Consider the following 18,099-nt stretch of genomic DNA (forward strand, 5'->3'; position numbering starts at 1 on the left):
AGAAAAACAGGAGAGTTGTCCTAAAAGGTCAGATATGAGCCGTAAGACTTTGGAGTTATGAGGTTAAGTCTAAGCCTTCATTCAGTTAGCCTAACTTAGTTGGGATGCCTCATTTGACCTCAGCACAGCATGTCAATAATAGGTGGACTATAGCTCACACAGTGTAACTTGAGAATTATTCCATCGGTATCGGTTTGATTTCACTGGCCATCAAATCAGCTTTAGCTCTTTTAACCTTAAAATGAAAGCCCTTTTTATCCCAAATGTCCACACTGTAGGTCACATATGCTGGTGGTTACCAGACTTGCAGAGAAAGTGGTTCAGTCTCATACACACTGACTTCTGGCAATGCATCGTAATTGGATGAAAATGTTGTTTGCATGTGTCAGATGAGCTCAGTTGCAAAGTGATGTGCCAAAAAGAGCACTTGTTCAAGGGTATATTTCCAGGAGAAGTGCCAGGATCGAAATGAGATTCAGCCCTGCAGTGAAGGACATATTGTGATATCTTTATGTGCAGATCAGAAGGTGTCTTGCTGCAGATGATCACACAAGCTTCTCCTCGGCTTGATGATGCATCATTTTGTGTTGAGATGCAAAAGGTGAAGATTTGCACAGCAGCAACCATGATGACAAAGGGTGGGCTCGTGTTGTAGGTGTGGATCCTCCAGAACAGAAAATTGAGAGGAACAGGAGAAAGAAACGGAGACCATTGAAGAGCAAGTAGATCTGTGTAACAAGTACAGTATTTGCTGCTGCTTTCTCATTCACACATTTTCCCCTGCTTGCACTATGCCCCCCCCCCCCCCACCTTAATAAATGCTTGCTTATCTTTCAGTTGTGACAAACATTAGCCTCTTTTTCTCCTGATGGAAAATTAGAGTCTTCCTGGACTGGACATCAGTGCAGGAGTTTCTCAGGGTATCCTCCTAAGTCCAACCATCTTTGCCTGCTTCACCACTGATCTTCCCTCCATCATAAGGTCAGAAGTGAGGGTGTTGACAGATGATTGCAGCACCAAAGGTAATGAAGCAGTCCGTATCTGTGTGCAGCAGGCAAGACTTGGAAAGCATTCAAGCTTGGGCTGATAAGTAACAAGTAACATTCACAGGACTCAAGCGCTGGCAATGGCCATCTTTAGCAAGTGTATACCACCTCCCCTGATATTCAGTGGCGTTACCATTGTTGAATCCCCAGCATCAACATCCTGGGGAGGAGTCACCATTGAGCAGTAACTTAACTGGACCAGCCACATGAGTGGCTACAAGAGCAAGTCAGAAACTGGGAATCCTCCTGACTCCCCAAATCTGTCCACCATCTGCAAGGAGCAGCAAGTCGGTAATGTGAGAGTTTTGTCAATGAGTGAGAGCATGATTGTATATAATTTTGAAACAATCATACAGAAGGGGCCTGTCCCAAATCTAATCTTGTTAAGAAATCTTTCACAAAATACCGTCCAGTGGGAAAAGGGATCACTTTGCTGTTGCTGAATCAAGTGACTTCATCAGGTAAGCAGTAAAAGCGTCATATAATCCTTATTTGTGTCCAGATGTTTCACTGAAAATGTGCACATTAGCACCTCTTCCATTTGCGACTTACCAGTTGACATCTCTTCTATGCTATGCGTATTTAAGAAGGGGCTCATACTCAGCTGAACTTGATACTACTGTGATGTTTATTTTCTGCTTTTCTTTTACTGTTTCAAGCCTGTCGAGTTAAAACCTCCACTTTTTTCCAACAGCTTTCCTGGATTCGTCAACTTTGCAGTTGTTTTTCGACTTGTACCATTCCATCCCTCCATCACTGTCCCCTCTGGTGAGTTACACTTATGTTTATCAGGGCCCAGAGATTTCAAGGAGGTCAACTGATGTGAGGTAGTGAAGAGTGAGCTATGGAAATTTGAATATAAAAGTAAAATAGTGCGGATGCTGGAAATCTGAAATAAAAACAGATAATGATGGAAAATCTCAGCAGGTCTGACAGCATCTGTGGAGAGAGAAACAGAGTTAATGTTTCGAGTTTGTATGACTCTTCTTCAGAACTCTGGAGGAGGGTCATATGGACTCGAAACGTTAACTCTGTTTCTCTCTCCACAGATGCTGTCAGACCTATTGTGGAAATTTGAAGATGCGGTGCTGATTTTCCACAACCCACACTTCATGTCATGGGTGGAGGGTGACCACCTTCTCAGCTTTTTCCCTTCATGGGTTAGATTGCACACCAGGGAACCTCAGGAGCCTCATCTAAAATTGAAGTCCTTGTTCCTATTAATTGCTGATTCAGGTACTCAAAGATCTTTGCGCTACAAGTTAGTATTTATCCACAGTATTATTTCAGCATTAAGAGCAGCCCTTTCCATCCCAACTTTCAAGATCAAGCCATCAAATAAATATAAAATTGGACTCAGTTGCTTGAACTTGGGGGGCCAGAATGCCCTTGGCTTGGGGTTTTATACATTAGAAGGGAATGTAAGGACAGAGGAGGCCAGCCAGCCACTGAAGGTTGTTTCACCAAGCAGCGACTAATCTGCATCTTTATTCTATCTACTCATCTTATTCCATATCCCAAATACCTTCAAAAAAAATTAGCAACTTTGCTTTTGAAATTTTCAATTGATCCCCTCAGCCTCAGCATCTTTTTGGAGGGGAGTTCCAGACTTCCACTACCATTTGTGTGAAAAAGTGCTTCCTAATTTGACCCCTCATGAACCTAACTCTAATTTTAAGCTAATGCCCCCTTGGTCTGGACCCTCCCTACTAGGGCAAATACTTTATCTTTACCTACCCTATCGAGCCCCATAATCACCTTAAGCACTTTGATAAGATCCCCACTTAATCTTCATTTTTCAATCCTGCCAGTACACTGGGCAACATCTGTTTCCTCATCCCAGTCCCTCTCTCTTGGCCTTTCTTATGTTACGTGGGGTCTCCACAATGCTGGTGATCACTTTCATATCAACCATTTTTTTGGATTAGGTGGGTGGGTTTACAGCCAGATGCCCTTCCTACCACTGACCCTCCCCATTTATATGGCCTGGGGACCGATACCAATGTACGCCGGCTAGCCTGCACCAGTGGCTGTGATCTTCTGTAACCACCAAATCCTGGAATGCAACTCAAACCCAAGGCCTTCTGGCTTGGAGACAAGAGTGCTACCAACTACATCACTCAGGTTCCTATCCTCTCCCCCAACTCCCTCTCTCTCCACTGTGATTTTAAAAAAAGCCAGCACACCCAATTACCTATGGGAATTTAGCAAAAGCACATTGGCAAGATTGATGATCATTTCCTCTATTTCTTGATAGAATAACAGGTAGAGCTGGTTATCTCTGTTTGATCAAAAGAACAGGTAGAACTGGTTTTGTCTGTCAGATCATCTGGTCTGCTTCAGTTGCCACCTTTTCCCTTCTGGCTTATGAAAGTTAATGCGCATTACTTGAGGATCATCCTGGAGAGCACAAATAATCCCCAGTTTCCTCTCCTGGGGAAATCTAAAACTGGGGGCACAATTTAAAAATATGGGGTCTCCCATTTCAGCTGAGGATGAGGAGGAATCTCCTCTCAGCGTGTCATTCGCCTATGGAATTCTCTTCCACAAAGAGCAGTGGAGGCTGAGTCGGTGAATATATTTGAAACTGAGTTGGACAGAATTTTGATTGACAATGGGTATCGGCAGGGAAGTGATGTTGAGGCCGCAATCAGAATAGTCATTATCTTATTGAATGGCAGAGCAGGTTCAGTGGGCCAATGATCTCCTCCTGTCCCTATTTGTTATGATCTTTGCCCCCTGAGCAACTTGCTGCGTAAATCCCTTTCCCCATACCATGTACACTCATCTCCAACAAGAAGAGGCTCATGGACTTCTTTGCCAATTTTGAGTCTTGAGACCAAGAATTATACCATATGTTCAATTGCCCCTTTTGCTTCCCCAGCTCTTCCGTTCCCTTCCCTCTGGTTCACTCCTTCCCTCACCTTGAACCCACATTTTACTTAGCCTTTCCAAGGTTCATCTTGTCCATGAGATCCATCTCTTGCTCTTTTGACCATTTTTTCCATTAAACTGCTGACCTTCCTGACTGCCCTGAAAGCTGATACTGTGAATGGTTCTGTTTCAGATACTGCCCCCCTCCTTTCATTCCTGCCGCCATCATCCCACCTCCTGAACAAAAGCAGACTGACCCTCTCTGCCCTAACCGATCGTGAAAGATCTGATTCTGATACAGTAAAAAATTTTCTTACTTTCTATAAGCATTGCATTCACTTCCTGTCATGCTTTCCCCATCACAGTTTGTTGATAGCATGCCAAAATCAGATATCCTCTTACTTACCAAAAGCAGTACTCTAGAAGATGTGCTGTTTTGATAAATGCTAGTTGCCAATCGTTCAAGCAACCGCACTATGCATTATGTTTGTTCACTGATGGGTCGATCTGCCTGCTTGTAAAAGATTCTGTTTCAATAATTTGACAATGATCCTCAACATGGCTGAACACTTGAGTATTTTATACTTGAATAAGTTGCTTTCCTTTCCAAACCCAATATACCCTAATGCTGAAATAAAACAAAAAAATACTGGAAACCTTCAGCAGGTCAGCATCTGTGGAGAGATTCAGAGTCAACGTTTCAGATCAATGACCTTTCATCAGAAAGTTGACCTTAAAAGTTAAATGTGTCTCTCTCCACAGATGCTGCCAAACCCGCTGAGTAGTTCCAGCATTTTTGTTTTTATTTCAGATTTCCAGCATCCGCTTTTACTTTTGTATCCCAGCGCTGCCTCATTCCCAAATTGACGAGGTGAAGGATCTGTCGGCAATACTCTGTTCCTTGGTGATTGCCTCGCCGTGATCCAGCACTGAGGTGACTTGGGTTACAAACCTCAGGGAGTTGCACTGCTGCCAGTGCCGGCAGAGAAATGCTGCAGCGCGAGGCTTAAGTGAGTGAGTTCCCATCCCTGCACTGGGAATGGGATGTGGTTGGAAAACTGAAATCACTTTTGCTGCTTTGAAACAGCTGCTCATGCAATCACACAGCACAGCCCATTGTGTGCGTGTCAGCTCTTCAAAAGAGCTAGCCAATTTGTTCCAATTCCCTGGCCTTCACCATACCCCCGCAAATTTCTCCCCTTCAAGTGTTGATCCAATTCCCTTTTGAAAGTTATGATTGAAGCTGCTTCCTTTCAATCACTGCATCCCAATCATAACATCTCCCTGCATGGTAAAGGTTCTCTCCATTACCTCCCTCAATTTTTTACTAACTGTTTAAAATCTGTGCCTTCCAGTTGTTGACCTTCCTTCCAGTGGAACAGCTTTTCTCTGTATTAAAATCCCTCATAATCATTCGCACCTCTAACACACAAGGATGAATGCTTACAGTTATTTCTTAGTCACTGGCAGTGTTGTAGAATGGACCCTCGAGCGCCCGGAGTATCGTCACACATGACAATCACTTCAGCAAAAGGCACCTCTATATTCTGTCAAGCTCCTTTTACTGACTGTAGCTTTTCCCCCCTCCAGGTGTTATCTTGTTTAGTACAGATAGCTTCGGTCCGGAGATCACTATTTAACAACGCAGAAAGAGCAAAGTTCCTGTCTCACTTAGTGGACGGAGTGAAGAGGATATTAGAAAACCCACAGGTAACGGACAGGAAACTGAGGATCTCTTAACAGGAGTGGGATAAAGCAGAAGCTTCAGAGTGATTTTTGGTTGTATTTTCTTTTCAGTGTGATCAATGTAGCCTGTTTGTGAAACACACTAAAGTACTTGAATAGCCATTCAGGAGACAGTGATGCAGGACTACCTGCAAGTGATGAGTCACAATAAGATCATGGCAGATTTTCTACCTCAACTCGACTTTCCCACCCTAATAAGAATATAATAAATAATAATATGGGGTCTATTCGTATTCGCGATCCTGAATAACTAAGTTGTTTTTTTTTTATCTGAGTGGCTTGTTTCTCTGGCCAGATTTTGTCAGAGCATTGCTGACCCCGACAATAGACTTGGGGAGGCAACCCCTCCTCCTCATCTGGCCCAGGGAGCTCCGATTGGATTCTGTGGCAATCAGGCAGCCAATGAACTGCTGTCGGAGCTCCTGTACCACGGGAATGAGAACCCGTCTCCAAGAGTTGTCAGCCACTTGGAGAGCCAGCAGCTCTTCAGGCTCAGAAGTGGCATCAGGAGCGGTGACCACTGCTGGGACCGCACCCAGTTGTGGGAAGCAGCACGGAGGCCACCCTTGGAAAAAAATAAAACGGCTTCAGGGTCACCAGGGCTGGTCAGGCAGGCTCCCCTCTACCTTTCTGCCGTTGATAAATTTCAATAAACGCTCCAATCCTTTGCTGCACCCCCCCCCCCAAAGAAAAACTCAGCATTTTACTACCCCTACCCCTTCTCCCTGGTACAATAATGTTCAGCCCTATGTGCCTACCTTTTCTTATTCTCAGGTGTGCCTGTTGCCCAGTAATTTACATCCACTAAAATTAGCTACTGTTTCAAGTTAAAAATAGGAACAGTAGTAGGGCCATTCAGCTGTTTGAGCCTGTTCTTGGCCATTCAGTGAAATAATGGCTGCACTGTATCCTAACTCCAGCTACTTGCCTTGGCTCTGTAAGCCTGAACACCCTTTGTTAGCAAAGCTTTATTCACCTCAGATGTAAAATTATTCGTGAAGCTAACAAGAGAGTCCAGAGCATTCTTGTCAGTGTACTTTTCCATACTATATCAAGAGCTTGAATATCAATGTATCTCGTGTTCTGTTTGCCAAAAGGTTTAACGCTTTTTCTATACTGCTTTGGTCTTCCTCTTAGCCTGCTCCCTGCTATTTGCTTCTCCTAGATTGTTTTGGTAAATGCTTCACAATTTGAAAACAGCACAAGTTAATTCCTTACCTTGCTCTGTGACTGATGTTTCAATACCCTTGGCAACAGAGAGCGCCCTGTATGTCATTGGTGCCACGGAGAAGGGAGGGAAGAGGTCTCAAAGACTTCTAATAGAGCTATGGCTAGATTAGGATTACTGACTTCTTTAACCTGTGTGGTAGTGGTGTTTCCAATCTATCTCTGGAGTTGACACAAGATTCTATCCGATTTCCTGTCTGTCTCAGAAACCTAGACAGTAAATAAAAGATCTATGTGTATGCTGGGGCATGTGCATAGAATGCCACATACAGACATGAAGAGGTACTTGAAATTGCAAGAGCAGAAAGAAATCTTAAAAAGTGACTTCCAGAAAAATGTCAGTCTTTGAACCATTTGATCAGAGCTGAAAAGCTACAGAGATCTCTTCAGCAGGACAAAGTGGAGGAGAGCAGAAAGAGGGGCTGACCGAGGTGGATGACACAGTGTGGTTGCAGGCGAGCATCACTGCATGTATGAAGGTGGCGCAAGTCAGATGAGCGTGACATAGCATGACAGCATATCTCCTGGTAGGAATAGCTAGAAACAAGACAGGACAGGAATCATTTGTGGGGAAGGATATGCACATGGATGTAACTGACTTGTACTTACATTCTGAGATTCAAAATTCAGACTCAGTATCATTGTTGAAACAATTATAGGGTTGTTTCAATATATAAAAGGTGCCACATAAATGCAATTGTTTCACTGTTTGTACCTTATATATGGGCGAGCTGTTAGCTACAGTTTTCAGCTGTTTGTGTCAAAAACAAGTAAAACAAACTTTGCTTTTACAGGGCTTGTCCGACCCGAACAATTACCATGAGTTCTGCAGGTTATTGGCTCGGTTGAAGAGTAACTATCAGCTGGGAGAGCTGGTGAAAGTGGAAAACTATCCTGAGGTCATCCGGCTGGTAGCTAATTTCACTGTGACCAGTCTTCAGGTATTAACCCAATTATCTTGCCGATGAAATTCACAAATAACACTTTCTTTGTAGAGCAGATGATTGATGTTAGAGTCACACTTGAGTGGAGTAGCTGCCTATGATTGATAGTATCTTTGGGTGCGGTCTTTGCCTGCAGTTGGCTTGCGTTTTGTGTAGGCTGCTGGCCAGTTGTTTACAGAACATTTTAGCTGTCAGTCTGCAGTTGGCAGTACCATCAGCTGGCTGTGTATGTTGTTGGCAGTGTCCTCAGATGGGCTAGTGCTCTACTGATGGCAATATGTTTGAGTTTGGGTTGTGGAATAGGCATGATGTCAGGTTTTACATTTCCAGCCCAGATTAACACTATACTAAAGATGTGGAACTGAATTAGAAGCAAGTCAAGTTAAGGGCAATTGAAGGGGCTGCTTTAAAAGCTTATGAAGATAAAAATGTAATTCATGGTCTTGTAAGACTGGACTGAGATGCAATATTTGGGTAAATCTGTATTTTATTTAACCCATATTCAGCATTATGTTGCATAGTGGGCAGACTGATTCTCCAACCTGGGTTATCCTTCAGTTCTGAAATACACTGTTCAACCTACCAGAAAGATGTGTAGACAGCAGTTAGCTTCATCTTTTAGTAACTGGAAAAGTTAATGTTGTTTTATGATTGTCTCTCTTGTTTTGTTTTTCCTGTAGCACTGGGAATTTGCCCCAAACAGTGTACACTACCTACTTAGCTTGTGGCAGCGTTTGGCTGCCTCTGTACCTTATGTCAAAGCCACAGAACCACACATGTTGGAAACGTATACACCTGAAGTCACAAAAGCATACATCACCTCCAGACTAGAATCTATTCATATCATTCTGAGGTATAGTGACAGTTTTATATTGGGTTAATCTGATCCCGCACGTTAATCTGAAATAAGAAATGGCATTGTGTAAATAGTTGACTGGAGATGTTTATATTTGTGGTAGATTAAGAAATGATGTACCTGATGATATCTAGCAGCAAGAAAATGGTTTGCATGGAGCAGTAGTTGAGCAGGTATTTGTTGTCTTTAGGGACGGGTTGGAAGACCCGCTGGACGACACTGGTCTAGTTCAGCAACAGCTGGACCAACTGTCCACCATCGGCCGCTGTGAGTATGAGAAGACATGTGCTCTGTTGGTGCAACTCTTCGATCAGTCAGCACAGACCTACCAGGAGTTGTTGCAGAGTGCAAATGCCAGTGCTATCGACATTGCTGTACAGGAAGGTAAGAAGGGAATAGAGAGCAGCAAGAGAGCTGCTTCAACCTCTGCAATATTAGTCTTTGTCTTTTAGGCCTGGGCTCAGAGTTTTGTATTTCTGATGACTGAAGGTCCTCGTTATTTCAGTTGGCTGTTGTGCCCAGTACATTTTTACATATTATTTAAAATCTTTTCTAAAGCTTGTGCAAACCTTACTTCTTGCCATGAATTTTACTTGTTCTTCTCAGTCAATATTAACTATTGTGAGTTGCTATGTTAACAGGCTCTATTTCCTTTTGCTAACATTTACTATTGTGAATTGCTATGTCGGCAGGTTCTATTTCATTTTGCTGTGTCTAGCCACAAGGAGCATGCGGAGCATGTTTCTGAATTGCTTCCCAGCTCCATTGCCATCTTGTGTATTGATAAAACATGTTAGTCATTACCTGATACTGCAAGAAATTTGCCAGTGATATTAAAAGGATTATTTTTCAAGAGGTCCACAGATAACATTCAGTGTGTGCATCTACTTTCTGAGATAAATTACTGAGATTAATGAGTTCAGTACTTTTCCTCCAGGTCGTTTGACGTGGCTGGTGTACATTATTGGGGCTGTGATTGGGGGCAGAGTTTCCTTTGCAAGTACAGACGAACAGGATTCAATGGATGGAGAACTAGTTTGCCGGTGAGTCCAAAATTGCCTTTCTCCTGCCATCTAGGCTGCGTAGTTGCAAGGCTGTGGAGATTGCATCCACAATCATTCCACACAGTTCCAATCAGAGCCAAGCAGCTGTCTGATATGTAATTCGTTTAGGAAATTATTGAATTTGAAAAGTCACCACTCAAGATCTCCTGCTTCCAGTTGTCAGCCTTTTGCTTTCTTACTGTTCCTCACTCAAATTAATAGTCAATGCTAGCAGGGTCTTGGAAAGTGACCCTAATTATCGAAGTGAATTTTCACTGGCAGAGAAATCAGGAGTTTGCACTAATGCAGAATAATAATCTGCCTTTTACGACGTGTCATGAAAATATAATAATTCTCATAATATTATTGTGATTTATTGTTAAGGTGGGTTAATAGTGGGGTGTGAATAATTTCCCTGTTTTTGTGTGTGTGTGTGTGGTGTAATTGAATTGTAGACAGCTAGTCTGGAGGCTTTGAGTTATCACAAAGAAGCTAAGTTTGAAATGCTAAATATGTAAACATGGCTGAAGTTTTAGAATGTGAGGTATAAGCAAAACTTGCATTTTTAGATAAATTAGGTTGGTTTGAATTTCAAAGATATGGTAAGATGTTACACCTAGCCTGAAGAAGCTAAGCCAAATGGAGTTTACATTAAAAATGGAGAAACATGTATGAAAGAGATAAGGCTGTGTCAGACGGGAAGACATTCTAAGACCCTGACACAAGTGTGAAAAGTCTCCAGACTCAGTACATCAAGATGCTGTCTACAGGAACCGAAGCTGAGAAATCTCACTTTGAATATTGTCCAGGGTATCAGGTTGTTTTGCCTGGGTCTGTTTAAACCTATTTGTTTTTCCTGTTGCCTTAACGAAGGTTTAACTGGCAACCAGACTAATTATGGGTTTTAAGAGTTATTATATTAGTAATTTGTAGACCCATGTATATGCTTGAAATCTTTTGTTAATAAATATTTAATTTAGTTTTCTCAAATCTTCTGAAGCCATGGTAGTCTTATTACTTTTCAATTCAGGGCAAGCATCTCAAAATAAAATACAAATTGCAAAACAGTTGCGACCTCGCAATCAAGTTTCCCTTGTGGATTTGATCAGCCTTGCATGCATCATCTGTCACGTCATAACAGATGTTTGTGGCAGACAACTAAGCACTGCCTTCCATTGTACTTTATCCAGTGAATTAGATGGTGTCCTGGTTGTCACTTCGCTGGTTAAGTTCTCTTTAGTAACTCCTCCAATATAGTTTCCAGTTGATTTTCCAAGTGCCAACGTTGTGTAGTGGAGGTGGCTTGTTTTGCCTCACCTGCTGCATCGCCATCTATCCTGTCAACCAATTACATTTGTACTTTCACCACTTGTGTGAAGTTATGATGCGAGTGTATGATGTAAGAGTTTGGAACTGGTGAGATAAATATTTTGAAGGTGATGAATGAATTCATCAGACACACTCCTGTTTTGACTAGTCCAGAGACAGTTTCCTTGTGGCAGTGTGCACTGGGGAGATCTGACTGTGTTTTTGGGTTCACTTAGTGTTTTACAGCTGATGAACTTGACTGACTCTCGACTGGCTCAGGCAGGCAATGAGAAGCTGGAACTGGCCATGCTCAGCTTCTTTGAGCAGTTTCGGAAGATTTACATCGGAGATCAGGTCCAAAAATCCTCAAAGGTGAAAAGGGTTGAAGTTAATTTGTCTTTTCCTGCTTCATCTGTTCTCTTTCTTCGGTTTTGGAATTTCTAAAAAAAATTGTTTTAATTGCCTTTTGTAGTCTTCTGGAGAATATCAACATGCTAACCTTTGCTGACTATTCAGGAATGCATTGATATAAAAGCCATGATTTGTTTTATCAGATTGACCAGAAAGAAAGAAACTTGCATTTGCCTCAACCACCTCTCTCAAACCAAAAAAGGCCAATAAATTATTTGTCAGTACTTTGCTTATTTGTAACAGCTGAATATATGGTGCCAGGCATGTAAGCCTTACATCGCAATGACTGCCGATCCTATCAAACAGCACATCCCTTCATCTGTTCACAATAGACACACTACAGGCCAGTACTCAACCCACCAGTGCTTGCAAAACTCAGAACATAATATCGAGCGTTAGGTGTGATTCAGCAATTGGACAGTACTTGCTGGGAAATCCTGAGTTTGCTAAGAATTATACTAACAACCAATTTAAGATTATCAGTAGCTCACAATGTTTCCCTTACACTTGCTGGAAGCAATATTCATTTGCAGGGATCTATCCCCTGCAGGCAAAAAGAATACATCCAGGCTTTGCATCTTTTTTTAATAAACAAATCCATGGTGCATTTGGCATGACAACATCTTGACCAATCAGAGCCAACTTGCCAGCCAATCAGCACCCTTTTCTCATGCAGTATAAACTGTTGTTCCTTTTAAAATTTGACATTCCTGCATCTGTCCTGATGAGTGCAAAGGGAGAAGATTCAACAAAATGTCTCTTTCAGCAATGTATTGCATTTTTCAGTAGTTTTAACTGTGGGGAAATATGTTGGCCATGACACCAGGACCCTCGACCAATGATGCTGCTGGATATTTAATGTCGGCCTATGCAGATCGATCCGGCCTCATTTTCACACTTCATCCAAATGGCAGCACCTTTTTATAATGCAGCACCCCCTTGGTAACTGGTATAAACTCAGTTGCATTGAATAGATGAGCATTGTGATAAAGAGTTGCTGCAGAAAGTAGGAAGAGCATTTCAACAGTAGTATACGTAAGCAGATCATCTTACTTCTACAGCCAGTTTGGCAGACGGTGAAATCCTGTTGTCTGTCATTAGTTTGGTCAACAAGGGTTTTTGCAGTACTCAAGTGTGGGCAGTATTCTTCTGTGAACTCTCGCACACTAGGACTTAGTTTGAGGCTCTGCATCATGTATGATTCCTGAATCTTGGATTTCAAATCTCAACTCAACTGTAAACCAGTGGAATATTTAACCAGAATGTGTTTCAGTTGAAGATGCGGCAGAAACCGGTGTAATGACACCAAATTGACATTTAGGTAAGAATTGGGGTGGGGTGGCAGGGGGAAAGAGTGGTTTCACTGCCAAATCGGAGCTGTTTTCTCAACCAGTTTCCGCAGGCACATAGTTTCATCAAATGGGGAGGGGTCCCTGAATAGTGATTAGGAGCAGGAACACTTCCCACTTCATTCCACTCACCCACTGTCCCCCACCCCACCATCCTATCCTTACTCAAAGATACAAAGTTTGTTGCAGTACCTGTACTGCCAGCCTAGCTAAATATTACCAAATACTCCACAGGCCAGGGACTGATGTTGGGGGTTGTGGATGTTTGGGACTGAGCACAGACATATTTACCCATCAAGCATCAGATGGGACAAAGGAAGCAGCAACAGCCTCACCGAGAATAGATTGATCTGGCTGGTTTGTTTTTGTTAATTGTGGGATCTTGCTGTGCCTCATTTGCTAACTTAGCTGTCTCAATACTTTCAAAGTGGCTGTGCAGCACTCTGGAATGTTTGTAAGACTGATGATTGGCCACATAAATGTAACCCTTTCTAGAATTTTTATTAATAAATATATTCATCATTTGGTTTAGCCATTTTGCAATGAAGCAGATATGGATGCAAGCAAAAACATCAATAAGGAGTTTATCTTTTGATTATGGGTCTTTTTTGCCAATTGTAAAGGTTCATTTTGAGGATACTTTCATTATCCACATTTCATTGTTCTGCATTAGCCATTCATCAGTAACTATGCTAATATAAATAGGATTAATGTTTCTGAGCAGCTTAGCTTTTTGGCTTATCTGTCGGGCTGGAGATGTCTGTAATGTGAGGCCAGCCTTTGTACTAGGCTCTGTTTAAACTATCAGCTTCACTCAGTTGGTGGCATTCTCACCTCTGCTCAGAATGTTTTGGGTTCAAGGCTTGCTCTAGAGATGACCTCATGAACCTAGGTTGAAACTTCAGTGCAGTACTTAGAATGCTGCACTGTCAGGAGTTGCATCTTTCCATGAGATGTGAAAGGAGATCTTGTCTGACTTGAAGTGAATGTAAAAGATCATACAGAGCTGTTTGAACAGGAGTAGGGGTTTCTCCTAGTGTCTTGGTCAACATCTATCCCTCAGTCAACATCACAAAAGCTAATTAACGATTATTCATCTCACCACTGTTCAAGAAACTGTGCAGTGCAAAAATTGACTGCCAAGTTTGCCTACACAACACTTCATGGGCTATGAAGTGTTTTGGATGTCCCAGTGGTTTACATCTTTGTCTTTTAATGATTGTTCTGCTTTTTTTCCCCGTGCAGTTGTATCGTAGGCTGTCTGAGGTCCTGGGGCTAAACGATGAGACAATGGTCCTGAGCGTTTTCATCGGAAAAATGTGAGTGTATGTGCACAGATGCTTCTGACAGCTGGACAACTAGGGGTTTCATTCCGTGATTTGTACCATGCACCTAGTTTGTTGGTTGGTGGATGCCCAGAAGCAGATAGACAACCTGCAGACAGATAAATCAATGTCCATTTCACCCTAGGCTATCAGAGCAGTTGCTTATGAACATGACTGGCACTGAGATTGGAGGTCTAAGTGAGCAGGGAGTGACCCTTGGTTTGGGAATGATTCAACCTTTGCTGTGGCCCCTCCAAACTTCCCACTTAATCTTAAAGCTGTACTTGGATGAATGTTGAATCCTTATTTGGATCCACAGTGTTAACATGTTCCAAGCTATTCACTGAAAAGAAAAAGATGCAGCACTGCAAATGGAAATAGACCCCAGAAAATCCACAGCATCCATCAGATGAGATCATGTTCTGGCACAAGTGGGAAAGTCCCATTGAGCACCATTAAGGATTTCCATGCAGAAATTCTAACTCCATAAACTTGCATATTCAATTGAATTTTGCTGGCTGGCATTGTATAACAACTTAAATAAGAAGCAGCATTCAGAAATTCATATTGTAATTCTGAAATTTTGCACACTATTTTCCACTTCAGACCTCAGGTTTATCTGAACTCCAGGATCAACTGAACCAGTTTTTGGACAGTATTTCAGGGATTCAACCTTGGACTGAAGTTGTACTCGCAGAACCTGCATTTTAGTTGTGGCCTGTCATAGACCTATCAGCTTTCAGACCTCCATTGGCCAATTAAAGCTTGCTGAATTCTGTGCTGCGCATTGCACAGAGTGTGGCTGCAAAATCTGGCATCTCATTCCTGTAGGCACTTGGTTTTCTCATTTGCTGGTTTGAACTGTTTGAAGTTTCTGAAGACTTGCAAAGTGGCTGATCTTAGTGCTGTAGCCTGATGAGTGGATACAATCTACATCAGAACACCAGGATTTGTTAGCATCCCCAAGATGACACACATGGCAATTAATATGGTCACAGATTTGGACTTTGTGGGGTGGCGGGGGGGTGGTTGGAATTTTAATCTCACTCACCTGATGGGACCGGGTGCAATACTGCTTTTTCCACTCCATCCAATTTTACATTTGATTGATTTCAGGGAAGAGTAAAATCTGCTGTGGTGGAAATCCAGTTTGCCAGAGATTAAGGTTATTATTTCCCCCCTGATTTCCGTTGTACGTACCTAATTCGCTGGATATACCAGACAGTCCAGTGTTCACTAACAGTGTCTTGACACAGTTTCACTCTCACCTGATTATCCAGCTCAGGTAGAGCTGAGGATGATAATATATTGAAGGTTTTTTTCAGTAACAACGTCATGTGTTGAATGGGGGAATAACAATGCCAACAGAAAAGAAAACAATCTAGCCCATCTCGCATGAAACCCAATCCCATCTTAGGAAAACAATCAGATGGTGTGTGCCTGAAATTGAGACTGAATTTGTGGGGAAATGCACAGAGGTGGTGTGCTGCTTGAAAAGAAAATGGTTGAACGTAAGTGGGTCAGTTCCACTCAATACTGAACTAAGATTGAATACTCTGTGTAAATGTGAAGCAGCAACTTCCAGTTACCATATTTACTTGCATATAGGCCATCCCTGTATTTAGACAGTATACCAAATCGAATTCCTCCCCTTGGGAAAATCAAATAGGTAACTTGTGTCCCTGCTACACTCAGAATTTGAGCCGTATTATTTTTCCGTTTGTAAATATATTTGATTAAATACGCTGTTCCACCTGATGCCTCTGTGTGAAAATGGAGAGAAAACAATGTTGTAACTCTGAAAGTCAGTTTTGATGAGGAAACTGAAGCCTATCTGCTAAGCTTTTAAGGTAAAGATGGGTGTTTCATTTTGACTTCTAACAATTGATTCTCTGATCACCAACCAGAATTACCAACCTGAAGTTCTGGGGAAGGTGTGAGCCAATCACGTCAAAGACACTTCAGCTTCTGAATGATCTCTCCATAGGATATCCTTTGATCAAAGAAATAATCCACTGGATCACTCAAAAGGAGTGATGGCTTACAGGATCCCCAGGTGAAGGGTCAAGACCAGACTGCGCTCACTTGAGGTAAACAGAGGGATGAATCAGGAAGCAGCACTGGTGTTAACGCCATGTTTTGGTGCAACAACCAGTATATTGTGAGAGGAACAGAAGACCAGGGGAGGGAGGAGATCCCGGGAAAGCAAGGGTTTAGCAGAAAATGCAGTCTTAATTTCAACATGGTAAGGATGCAGGGATGATGAAGAGAGAGTAGGATGGTCTTTGCGAACTTCAAGAGCACCATTCAGATCAGTAACAGTAAAGAACCACGGATTAAGCATTGGAGAGAAAGGTTCAAGTGTAGAGATGATGTATGGAGTTCGTGCTTAACAGCAAATTCTTGAAGCATAATCACCAAACGCAAGCTGCAAACAAATTGTTAGAAAAATAGATTAGGATATTGTTGTGGAAGTTTAAATATCAGCCATACAATTGAACAGCAGCACTGTGAATCATTCATATATAATATCATGCCTGGACGTAAACCGGGTTCAATAGAGATCAATGTTATTGTTTATTACAAGATGACGGATACACAGAGATGAAAAAAGCTACAGCTCTTCCTGACTAGTTTTAACTATACCCAGAAGCATTTCATCAGCGCTGACTTAAGTTGGAAACTAGTTGAAAACTGCTTCTTATAAGTGACTTTCCAGAAGGGCAAACTTTCTCATTTAATCCATATGTGAGTGTTTGTGTGTACATTTATCTATATACAATTCTATATTTTATATATATATAATATCTGCAGCAGGAGGTGAACAATAACTGGGAGCCATACTTGTATCCAAAGGGAAAATTGGGAGTATAATTAATCTTGATACTACCTCAAATGGCTCCCGACTGTCAAATGCAAAGGCTTTTACGGCAACCCTTTGGTGAATGATGTTTTGGATAAGGATGGACGAGAAGCAAACAAATTAAGGAGTGAATTAAGTTGTTTGAATTATGCCAGTGGTGGTTTATTATCCTTGACCCTCTCTCTGTACATACAGCAGCGTGAGGAAGCTGGTGAAACTCACTGCTGTTCAGTTCATGCTGAACAATCACACAGTAAGTACCTTGTACTTCTCAGTCCTGAACCAAGATCATATTGGACTCAAAATCTTGACTCTCTTTCTCTCTCCATGGATACTACCAGAACTGCTGAGTTTTTCCAGCACTTAGCGTTTTTACCTCATACCTCTCACTTTGTTCTCACCCTTTCTCTCTACACTGTACTTGGAGAAGTATATAAACGATGTTCTAAAACCAAGTGGGTACATTGATTGTTCGTTTAAGGATACATTTTCTTGTGCAGGTCTTGGTGATATCACCTTTCTCAATTTTGCTCCATCAGAAATAATCATTGTTTCAGGCTAACTACAGTAAAAACTTTGCTGACCAGTCACAAGTCTATGGATTTCCTTTTGGAATTAAGATTTTCAATGGTTGAAAGTAGATTTTGATCATGGTCTTTATGCCATACATTGTGTATATTTATTGATGATCAGAGAACAAGTAATCTTGTGTTGCACCTTGAATCAACAGAGTGAACACTTTTCATTCCTGGGCATCAATAACCAATCAAACCTGAGTGACATGCGTTGCCGCACCACCTTCTACACAGCACTTGGACGATTGCTTATGGTTGATCTAGGTACGCAAAAACTGCCAAGCGTCAGAGGAATGATTTATCCATATTTGTCAGTATCTATGTTTGTATATAATCATAAGCAGTGATGGAGCATATTATTTAGTATTATAGTTGACTAAAGATAAAGGATTCATGTTCTCAACCAACTAGTAAATTCTCTCGCCAGTGCGTACAACACTGCTATCTACTGCTGCTTGCAGTTCTACATCTCCACACCTGGAGAGGACATTGGATCACCTCACTGGGTAAATTCTACACACTCAGCAGTTGC

General features: G+C 41.9%; 1 protein-coding gene across 5 annotated transcripts in view; it reads left to right on the forward strand.

Annotated features, from left to right (window-relative positions):
• xpo7 (exportin 7) overlaps positions 1–18,099 on the forward strand; it is a 79,039-nt gene that overhangs the window by 41,881 nt on the left and 19,059 nt on the right. For all 5 annotated transcript variants that reach the window (XM_041209006.1, XM_041209004.1, XM_041209005.1 and 2 more), the window contains 11 exons: positions 1,741–1,814; positions 5,511–5,630; positions 7,688–7,834; positions 8,518–8,690; positions 8,884–9,077; positions 9,631–9,736; positions 11,281–11,416; positions 14,050–14,123; positions 16,037–16,117; positions 17,182–17,245; positions 17,723–17,831. In XM_041209006.1, the coding sequence (XP_041064940.1) occupies positions 1,741–1,814; positions 5,511–5,630; positions 7,688–7,834; positions 8,518–8,690; positions 8,884–9,077; positions 9,631–9,736; positions 11,281–11,416; positions 14,050–14,123; positions 16,037–16,117; positions 17,182–17,245; positions 17,723–17,831 (1,278 nt within the window). The remainder of the gene's footprint in view (positions 1–1,740; positions 1,815–5,510; positions 5,631–7,687; positions 7,835–8,517; positions 8,691–8,883; positions 9,078–9,630; positions 9,737–11,280; positions 11,417–14,049; positions 14,124–16,036; positions 16,118–17,181; positions 17,246–17,722; positions 17,832–18,099) is intronic.

Source organism: Carcharodon carcharias, chromosome 17, assembly GCF_017639515.1.
Source record: "Carcharodon carcharias isolate sCarCar2 chromosome 17, sCarCar2.pri, whole genome shotgun sequence".
Classification (NCBI taxonomy): Eukaryota; Metazoa; Chordata; class Chondrichthyes; order Lamniformes; family Lamnidae; genus Carcharodon; species Carcharodon carcharias.